Source organism: Tupaia chinensis, unplaced genomic scaffold, assembly GCF_000334495.1.
Source record: "Tupaia chinensis unplaced genomic scaffold, TupChi_1.0 Scaffold144767_1, whole genome shotgun sequence".
NCBI lineage: Eukaryota > Metazoa > Chordata > Mammalia > Scandentia > Tupaiidae > Tupaia > Tupaia belangeri.
In genome coordinates, this window is record NW_006204627.1 from 884,633 (window position 1) to 896,061 (window position 11,429).

Consider the following 11,429-nt stretch of genomic DNA (forward strand, 5'->3'; position numbering starts at 1 on the left):
TCTTCTAACAAAAGCTATAAAAACCAATTATCCTTACTTTATAGACAAGGAAAATGAAGCTCAGAAAGATTATATGGGGAACCAGCAGTTAGTGTAATGGCTATGTCGCTGGACTCCTTCATAGTTGACCGCAGTTCGCGTCCTGGACCCGGTGGCTTAAAACTCACGCCGGGCGTGTGTGCATGCGTGCCCAAGATCCCGAGAGGAGAATGGAGGAGAAGGGATTGCGGCATGACCCCACCCCCTGGGAGGTGATTTCTCGCTTTCTGTCTCTCTATCTCTCTCTGTCTGTCTGGCAAGCACACGTGCCCTATAGCGAAAACCTCTCAAAAAAAAAAAAAAAGAAAAAAAGAAAAAAAGAGAAAGATTATATCTATTATCCAAGGTCGATAAACTAGTAAGCAGCAGGACAAGGATTTGAACCCATATCTAGTGAGGCCTCAAAAATGTGCTCGTTTATAAAAAAAACTTAACAATAGTTAAGAATTACTTTTAGAATTCCCAGGGAAAGGTATTTTAAAACTATAGTTTTAAATCAGTTCCAGTATGAAAAACAAATGCTTTATGATAGTTTTGCAAATAAGATCTATCATTTTATAACAACTATGCTATGTGATTATAAATATTCTACATAATGACATCAAAAGTGTTTCCGAAAATACAGAGTGGGCTGTAATACATATTTTACTGAAGACTACTGGGAGGAACCAGAGAGCTGTGGGAGGCCAATCAGTGCAAAGAAACTGATGGCTATTACATGTGTCCTTCAAAGTCCCATCCTCAAACTATTTAAAGTTTCAAATTAAAAAAAATTAATAATTTAAAAAGGAAAACAAAAATACCTTATAGTTTCTAACTTTCTAACCTAGCCAATTTAAAGTCTAACAAACTTCAAGTGGAAATAACCAAGACACCTTAATCCTTGAAAAAGACACCAAGACAAATACAAGAAATTGAAGAAATTAAGTCCATGCTGCTCAGTTTGTACATTCATTCATATATATTTGTTCTACATCTATTATGAGTCAGAAACACAAGTAGAGCCCACCTGTGGTCTAATTAGTTTTGAAAACTGAGAAATTACAACATGTAAGATTATCATTCAAAAAAAATTATTTTGGAGAGATATTTGCTATAAGGGCACATGTGCTCTCTGGAGAGGCAGAGACAGAGAGACAGAAAGCAAGAAATCACCTCCCCAGGGGATATGGCCACACCACAATTCCTTCTCCTCCACTCTCCTCTTGGGGTTTTGGGCACACATGCACATGTACTTGGTGTGAATTTCAAGCAGCCAAGTCTGGGACTTGAACCACAGTCGGTCATATGAGAGTCCAGTGCCTTAATCAGGATGCCACCTGCTGGCCCCTATCACTCAAATTTAACAAAGTATTCCAGAATTGTGATCCTTACTATCTTTTCAAAGAGTATCATAAGTTACTCTGACCAAACAAGAATATTTGAAGTATGGTTTATGATGGAGAGGGAACATTAATACAAACTTAAGTCTTTTTATAGAACTTAGCACTAAAAAACAAGAAAGGGAAAACTTCCCTCAAAAAGATAATCTAAATGACACTAGTTTTAAGCTATCTCAAATAGCTCTTCATAAAATATGATGACTAGAGTCAGCCGGGGTGATGCAGAAGTAACGCAATGCTCTGGAATGCTGGACCCACATGGGAAAATCCAAGGTTCGCCTCCCAGGGTCTCCCTGTGCCTGCCAGCTACACACACGTGTATGGCCATGATCTGGGCTAGCAAAGCTGGGGGTGGATCATGGCTGAAGGTGCCTCTCTTTCTCTTTTCCTTGCCCCCATTTCTCTTTCTCATGGAAGAAATAAACTTGAAACAAAATATGATTGACTAAGGCAGATTAATGGAAATTATTTTATAACAAGAAATATAATGAATATTTACCTCATCTTCAATATCAATAAATGTACTCATATCTAGCTCCTCAGGAAATGTCATTCGATCATTCAATTTAATCCTATGCATGGTGGTATAATCAAAATCAAACCTTTTCAACTGTAAGGTCAGCAGATAAGGGAAATGCAAAAACCGAAGGCCCTAAAAAAAAGCAAAGGGAGGGGACTCTATTGACTATTGAATATTATCTCAAATAATCAAGTATTAATCTCTAGATGGTATTTACCTTTCGTGCATCACACTTCTTCTTACAACGTTCACAAAAGTACTGATTTGGGCCATCCAAGATCTCTGGTTGAATAAATGCATGCAATGCTTCTTCCTAGTCAGAAAAAAAAATATTTCATGTTAATTAAAATATTGTACTACAGACAAATCCCTGAACTTAAAAACCACTGCAATTACCTAAACAGCTATAATGGTAGAAAATCAGAAATACAAAATGCACCAAGGAAAAAATTATCAACAGCAAAATAATGTCATCACTGTAAAAACTAAGTAACGAAGAAATTATTTCATTCTGCGTGAGATTTGGCTTTCTTGGCATTGTGTGTCATAGTCATTTCTATCTATTTTTTAGTGATTTTACATTTTTTCTATATTTGCTATGTAATAAAATTCTCCACCTTCAAAATTAAAGTGTTCTATACTTTTTAGAAAAGCAGTTACATGTATTACTGTAATCTTGTAGAAGGATGCATTTTTAAACTGTAGAGTAAGTAACACTGGCCTCTGAAGAGTTCACACTCTTCATACGTTTAGAAAGCATATAATCATTCTTAATCACTGTAGGTAAAGCCAGTCAGTGTTCCATCACTGCATAACCTATACAGACTGGAAAGCACCAAGGAACCTTTTCACTGCAAGTGAGATAATACTTCACTTGAAAGTGTGTTAAGGAGAACTCCTGGACCATTCACCTAGTACAACCATGTGGTTTTCTGGTCTCCATTCAGGCTTAAGACTGCATAAGAAACTTAGTATACACATTGTAGAAGAATCAGCAAGTATAAAATCAATTTTTATTTTAAGTTTTAATCACTGATTTTTTTCACAGTTAAAAATATTAAGTTAATACAACAGATAAGACTGGATGCACAATATCAAATTTCTACTGATGTTATCTCTTCTTCACACACACTCTAGGCAGAACTACTGATAATATTTATTATACATAAAGGAAAAAATGAAATCATTAAGACAAAGTATCTTCAAATATTTTTCTTCTGATATAGAACAAGTTGTTCCTCAAAAGATAAAGGAGTTTCATCTGGCAAAATGAACTTAGTTGCAAAATAGCTGGCAAAATTTTTAACTCTATTATCCAAATATTGCTTGACAGAGCTCACTTTGGAACAAGATAAAAATATCACAGATATTCAAAAGCTTCCAAACCCATCCCGTCTCCTATTTTGTTTTCCAAACACAAGAAAGAATCAAGAGGAGGAAAACCAAAATAGCTCAGTTTTTTCCACACAACCGAGCATTTTCCTGAGGTCCTAGGAAAGGATACACTATGAAAATAATTTTTTTTCCTTAAAGCATATTATTTTAAGAATGAAAAAAAGGCAAATTTTATAAGAATGTAAGAAAGAAAAAACTTTAAAATAAATCATTTCTAGAAAAAAAAATATTATAGTTTACTCTAGACCAATGCCAAATTGGTCAGGCTTTCCAAACAGAGGTAATTTAAACTGATAAAATTATGTAAGTCAAATTCTACTTTCCTAAACTAAGGTGTGTAGGTGCATTTGTCTCTGGTTTAGAGTTCAAAACTAGGGGTATTTTTAATCATTTAAAACTTAAGAAAAAATTTCAAACCCTCCTTATTCAAACTTGTAAACATTTTTCTATCTTGGCTTTACCCCTCCCACCCTTATATTATGCATTTTTTTCTGAACCATTCGAGAGTAGGTTCATATACATCATGCTCTATATCTTAATATTCAGTGGGTCTCTTTAAGAACAAGGATATCCTGAGGCCAGCAGGTGGCATGTTGGTTAAGGCACTGGACACAAACATAGCTCATTACAGGTGGGCCTGGCGGCTTGTTTTGTCACCACCCACCCCACTCTAGTGAGCACATGTGCCCTGTAACAAATTAAATAAAGAGTAATAATGATAAATAAAATTATTCTTTTTTAAAAAAGAATAAAGATATCCTAACATACAAAGTACAGTTATCAAAACTCAGGAAAATTTCACGAAGCACTTTTGTCAGTCCATATTCCTATTTTGTCAATTATCCAAATAATGTCCTCTGTAGATCTATTCCCCTGTGGTACATAATCTAATCCTGGGTCACAGACTGCATTTAGCTGTATATCTCTTCAGATTCCTTTCATCTGGCAATTGTAAAGCCTTCCTTTCTTTCACGACACTGCTGTTTGTTGAAGAACAGGGTTACTTTTACAATGCCAAAATCGGGCTTGTCTGACGTTCCACATTATTAGATCCAGGTTATACATTTCTTGCTAGACTACTACTAATGATGTGTCCTTCTAAAGGTATCAGGGTTGTAGGCCACAATGTCCCTACATTCCTCACTGGTCATAGTAACTGCAATCACCTGGTCAAGGTGTTGTCCAGTTTCTCTACCATACATGTAATTGCTAGTTCTGCCCATACAGTTAATGAGCAATCTGTAAGAGACACTTGGAGAATATGCCAAAATCCTGAGCCTTCCTCAACTGTCCACCTTGCTTTTAACATTCACTAATGGATCTTTGCCTAAACCAAATTTTAATAGTTTGCCTTATGAGCTAAATTGAAAATCTTTTGATAGGCAATTTATGCCCATTTATATTTGACTGATATGTTTAGTTCTTTTTTATTGCAGTCACCATATAGTCTAATGATTGTGTGTATTAGGTAATATTTTCTATGCCCCTTTCTCTATGTGATTTTTTTTGCCATTTTTTACATTTTCTTTCAGTATTTAATAAGGTTAGTAATTTTGTTTTAATCATTACTTTTGCACTTATATTTTAGTTAATGCTCTTAATCCCTTTTATCCACCCCACCCGGTTTTTATTAAAGCTGTGTATCTGGTTTGCCAATTCTACATAGTATCCTTTGCCACCTAAACCGTAGCATGAGATTTTATTCTACTTTCCCTTTCTCTCTACCTTTTCTTTTAAAAAAGTGGTATCCTTTGTACTTCATCTAACATAACAAGATTTCATACTATTCTGTCCATAGTCCCATCTTCGCTTTATTTAGTCCCCAACTCTAAAACTGAATGTATCAAATACTCAGTCCTTTGATAAAACTTCCCCCATGATCTCTTCCTTAAATTCCTCTCATAAACTGAAGAGCTCATAGATACAAGATCCAATGAGTTCCTCAATGTCCATTTTTAAAAAATTTTTTATAGCTGTCATAACTGAAGAAAGTCTGGTTGGATAGCAAAACACTGACTTGTAATTTCTTTCCCTGTATTTCTTGAAATTGCTACTCTGTCGCCATGATTTACACGTTGTTCCTTAAGAACCATGAAGCAAGCCACGTTTAACTTTAAGGTTTAATAGTTGAGTCATTGGAAAAGTCATTACACATTTTTGCAAAGAAAAATAAGTCAGGACTTCCTCGATGTCCCAATAAAATATGTCTCAGAGTTCACTGTCCCAAGCCATTTTTTACAGGTGCACATGGTGGGGTTTCCAAAGACAGATTTAACATTTCCCTTATTTCCACAAAGTCTTTTAGGGTTATCATTTAACCACTGATTTTGTTCTACTGTTTTGTTTTCCTTCTTTGTAGACATCAGTTGTTCTGGGCCTCTTTTGTGGGCCTTCTCTCTCTTTCTCTTTTTTTTGAAATTCCTTTTACTTCTTTACTTCATTTCATTCCTGTCCCTCATTAGATTTTCATTCTTTCTATTCTTGCTTGTGCACTTTGTAATTTATTCATTTCTAATTTTTTTCAGTTTTTTTTCTGAGTTTGATGAACTCTCATTGCATTTCTTCCTATTTTACCTGTTTCTCTCAAATTTATGAATGCCAGGTTTTGTTTTGCTCACTTGAGATTATTTAACTCAGTCTAGAGTACTATGATACTGGATTCTACTCTGTGATTACTTTCCTGAGGTATTTTTATTATTTTATTTTATTTTTGGAGAAGAGGGGGTGTTCATCATCTAAAATACTAATACAGATTTTGTTTCTTTTCAATGGCAGTGTTTTGCAAATCTGATTTTCCCCCAGTCCATTTTACGGATATCATTCTTTAGTTTGACAGCACCTTGTCTGTTACTTCAGTGAAGTGCAGTTTCTTGAATGGGTAATGACAGAAAAAGTTGGTATCTTCTTTCATTTTTGCAGGATCCTTAATTATTCTTTCTACTTCTTTTCTCTTTACTGCTATGAATCCAAGGGACATCACTCCTTCTCCATTTATCTCCTTCCCCAGAAGCAAATTTTTCTCATGTGACCTCTTCTAATCTTGCTAACTCTAAAAACCCTCTCTGTAGCTGGTGCCAGTCTAGTTACTACTTTAGCAATTACCATTTTACATTTTCTTTTCAGGGGTGATTCTGTCCTTGTTTTAAGTCTTTCAATGCCCTCTACTGTCTCTTCAACTTTCCACTTTGTACTCTCTATACATATAGACTTACAGCAATAATGGAAGGTATGTTGGAATTAGGTGTTTGCTACTTACAGGTAATTTGATGTTCACAGTATTCTGTGTCTCTCAGTAATGTAGAAGGTTAGTTGGGTTTCATTAGTGTTCCTTTTAGTCTATGCTTTTTGGGAGGGTATGTGGAGATACTCAGATTCAGCTGACTGCAATTATCCTTCATACCCAGAAACCAGTTAAAGGTATCTTAAATATTCTATAGTTTCTTTATTCTAGATTTTTAACAGGTTGTCACTAGGATAATTATAAATATGATTAGTCAGTTATAAAAATTAGCTTCAACACAATCATCTATTCAAAAAAAATTATGTATGTGACAGGTTAACAAGGCTTATACATTTATTTGTATTTAGTGTGATGACATAGTACTATTATTAACACACCAACACAAAAATAGAACTGTTTACCATGAGCTAGCCTTTTTGGCATGCTTATTATTCATGAATCATGTTTCTAAACTAGCTTTGGGTTGACTGACTGCTTATGGTCATTCCAGAGTGATATAATAGTTTTATTTTCTGGAGCTTTCTCCCCCTCTCACACATTATACAAAATCTAATTTTGCACAACTTTTTAAGACTGCAATTTTCAGAATTCAGAACAGAACACAGGGAACTGTTACATCCTCAGTTCTTCAAACAAAAAATATTAATTGCCACAATTTAATTGCTGATACTGATATTCTTGGTATAGTTCAAATGAAAGATATGTTCAAGAAACAGTACTACCTATAAATTCTATTAAAACATAAACACATAATTAATTCTTTTTTGATCTTTTAACATCTATTTTATTACAAATGGAGAAAAGGGCATTAAAACATAATTTGATTTTTAGACTGAACAAAAGATAAATGGAAACTACTGGGACCAGCAGTTGGTGTAATGGGTATGTCCCTGGACTCCCATGTAGTTGACCACGGTTCGAGTCCCAGACCTGGTGGCTTAAACTTACGCCGGGCGCCGTGCACATGTGTGCCCAAGATCCCGAGAAGAGAAAGGATTGCGGCATGGCCATCCTCCCTGGGGGGGCGACTTCTCACTTTGTCTCTCTGTTTCTGTCTTTCTGGTAAGCACACACGCCCTATAGCAAAAACCTCTCCAAAAAAAAAGATAAACGGAAACTACTGAAACTATTTCCTAACTTTGAAATATTAAGTAATCTCATGCTGCTGATACATAACAACTTGACATTTTCCTTACAGATATATTAACTATCCTTCCTAGGACATATGTTTAAAAAAATAAAGAATAAAGAAAAAATAGAAAATAGACTCCAGATACATTTACTTAAACCATTTACTTTTTTTAATTGCAATTTTGGAGATAACTATAAATTCATTGTGATTATAAGAAATAATAGACATACTTGAATATTTTGCAGTTTCCTCAAATAGTAAAAGATTTTTCAAAACTACAGAATATCAAAACCATGATATTTACATTGATATGCTCCACGTGTCATTTATATTTTCCCAGTTTTAATGTGCTCATTTGTCTTTTTATATGTATGTATTAAATTCTACACTACTTTATCAACTGTGTAGGTTCATGTATTTATCACCACAATGAATGAATAGATGGTACAGTTTCCACAGGACACCTTGTGCTGCCCTTTTATAGCTCAACCAACTCTGTACCCTTCCTACCTCTACAATAAAAACTCCAGCAATGAATTACTAAAATGGTATCCTATCAAAAATGTTAACAAATGGAATCCAATATGTAACCTTTTTTGAGATTGGCTTCTTTTGCTTGGCATAATTCTGAGTATTTATTCAAATCTTTGTGTTTATCAATAGTTTATTCCTTTTTATTGAGTAGTATCACATGATTTGTATGTGCCACTTTGTTCACCCATTCACCTGCTGAAGCAAATCTGAGCCGATTCCTGTTTTGAATGTTAAAAATAAAGATGCAGTGATCATTTGCATACCATTCATTGTGTGAACATTAAGTATTCATTTCTCTGGAATAAATTACTAAGAATGCAACTGAGGGCCAGATGGTGGCACAGAAGAAATGCAAACTGGATGCACATGGAAAGGTCCTGGTTCATGTCCTGAGACCTCCTTGAACATGCTTGGGCATACATGTGCATGCCTGTTATCCAGGCTGGCTGAGGTCAGGATTGAACTTGCAGCATGAAGATCCTATTGAAGGTGCCTTTCTCTACAGAAGAAATAAACTTTTTTTTTTTAAAGGTGCAATTGCTGGGACTTACGATAATTGCACATTTCATTTTATAAGAAATTGCCTATAATATTTCATTTCCCTACCAGCAATGTATGAGTGATCAGTTTCTCTGCATTGTCACCTGCCATTATTTGTATTTTAGTCATTCTGGTAGGTAAGGCACTTTTGTGGTTCACCTTTGCATTTTCTAATAATTAGTGATGCTGAAATATTTTCTGATTTACTTGAAACATACAAATTCTCTTTGATGCAATGTTGTTTATGTCTTTTGTCAACTAACTTGACTGTTCAGGATTTTTTTTTTTTTTTTTAGCTGATTTGTGTTTTCAGAATCCTTTATTCATTGGAGGTATAAATACTGTCAGATACATGGCTTGCAAATATATTCTCCTGGTCTGGAGCTTTTCTTTTCATCTTATTTGCATGGGCTTTCAGAGGATAAATATTTTTAATACTGATGAGATCCAATATGCCAATTTTTTGTTTTGTGGCTTGCACTTCTGGTACCAAATCTAAGAACTCTTTATGTAGCCGGAGATCTGGAAAATTGTTTCCTGGCTTTTCCTAAAAGATTTATAGTCTTATATTTTACATCTATGATCCATTTTGAGTTAATTTCTGCATAAGGTGTGAGGTTTAAGTCAAAGTTTTCTGATGTAGATGTCCACTTGTTGCAGTACTATTTGTTAAAAACACCATCCCTTGGGGACCAGCAGGTGGCATGGTGGTTAAGGCGCTGGACACTCCCACATGGCTGACTATGGTTTGAGTCCTGGACCCAGTGGCTTCCTTTCTCACTTTCTCTCTCTCTCTTTCTCTCTCTCTCTTTCTCTCTCTCTCTCTGGTCAAATTAAAGTAAGTACACGAATAATTTTTTAAAAAATTAAAAAACAAAAACAAAAACACCGTTCCTCTTCTGTTTAATTGCATTAGTGCCTTTGTCAAAAACCAATTTGGTGTAGTTGTATGGATCTATTGCTGAGTTTTCTGTTCTTTTGCCATTGATTTATTTGTCTGTCCCTCCGCCAACACCTCTTAGTCCAAATTACTCTAGCTAGGTAAGTTTTTATTGCTAAATAGTATTCCATTCCAAACCAAATAGGTTGACTCCTCCTACTTCATACTTCCCAAAATTCTTTCAGCTATTCCAGTTGCTTTATCTTCCATAAAACTTTCAAAGGAATTTCCAAATAGCCTCAAAAAAATCTTGATTTGATAGGAAATTATTAAAACTATGTAATTAGAGAACTGACATCCTTACTATGCTTAAACTGACATCCTTAAGTTTAATCTTCTAATCAATGAATGAGTATAGTATGTATCCCCATTTACTTAAATATTTTCAGAGTTTTCTAATTTTCAGCACATATGTCCAATAAATATTTTGTTGGATTTGTATCTAAGAATTTTTTTTGCAGACTTATAAATGATACTACTGTATTTTTTATTTCATTTTTCATATATTCATTGTTAGTATCTTGAAATACAATTGATTTGTATGTTTATCTTATATCCTACTACTCACTAGTTCAAAAGTCTTCTTTCTTGTGTCTTGAGATTTTGTACATAGACAATCATTTCACCTAAAAATAAGAGGTAATTTTGGTCTACCCATGGGGGCTCAGACATTTAGGGTGCCACTGTGTAATGCTAGAGCCATATAGGAGGCCCTGGACTCAGATCCCAGGTCAATCTGAACACACTTATCATGGGCATGCCATTATCTTAGCTGGCTGGAAAGCTGGAAGTAGAAGGGCTTCCCAGTGAGATGAGACTATCAAAGGCAACTGTGTGTGTGTTTCCCATGGGAAAGAGACAAATAAATTTTCTTAAAAATAGGAGTAATTTTAGTTGTTTTTTTTCTTTGGTATTCCTTTATCTCCTCTTCGTGCCTTAACTATACTGGATAAGACATCCAGTACTATGTTGATAAGAGCAGTGAAAGCAGGCATCTTGTCTAAACCACCCAGATATCCTCCAATACTTTCACCATGAAATATAATGCTAGCTGTTTGTACCTTTTACCAAACTGATAAAATTACTCTCTATTCCTAGTTCTCTAGAAGTTAGTATGGTGAGTGAATACTAAAATTTTTTCAAGTGCTTTTTCTCAATTATTGATATTACCATGTGAATTTCCTCCCTTTGCCTGTTAATATGTCAGATTATACTCACTGATGACATTCATTGATTTTTTTTTTAAGCACTGAGCACCATCCTTGAATCCTTGAAATAAACCCTATTGGTTATGATCTATAATTTTTTATAAATTCTTAATTGCACCTACTGATATTTGGTAAATATTTTCTCGCCTATATCCTTGAAGGATATGGGTCTTTTTTTTTTTTTTTTTTTTAAATTATTTTCATCTGCTTTAGTACCAGGATAAAAAGTTTCATAAAATAAACTAGGAAGAGCTCCCTCCTTTTTCTTTTGAGAAAAAATTGTGTAGAACTGGTATTCATTATTCTTAAAATGTACAAGTATTTGGGGACCAGCAGGTGGTGTGGTGGTTAAGGTGCCGGACACTCCCACATGGCCGACCACAGTTCCGAGTGCCGGACCTGGTGGCTTGCTTTCTCACTTTCCCTCTCTCTCCGTGTGTATCTCTCTCTCTGGTCAAATTAAAATAAATTAATGAATAAATAAAATTAAATAAATAA

General features: G+C 34.7%; 1 protein-coding gene across 3 annotated transcripts in view; it reads right to left on the bottom strand.

The window, feature by feature from the left end:
• The window catches only part of USP47 (ubiquitin specific peptidase 47), a 92,728-nt gene that overhangs the window by 39,289 nt on the left and 42,010 nt on the right, over positions 1 to 11,429 (bottom strand). For 2 of the 3 annotated variants that reach the window (XM_014583799.1, XM_027767842.1), the window contains exons 9-10: positions 2,159 to 2,254; positions 1,921 to 2,073 (exon numbers count right to left, since the gene is read on the bottom strand). In XM_014583799.1, the coding sequence (XP_014439285.1) occupies positions 1,921 to 2,073; positions 2,159 to 2,254 (249 nt within the window). The remainder of the gene's footprint in view (positions 1 to 1,920; positions 2,074 to 2,158; positions 2,255 to 11,429) is intronic. The other variant, XM_014583800.2, reaches the window with a different exon arrangement.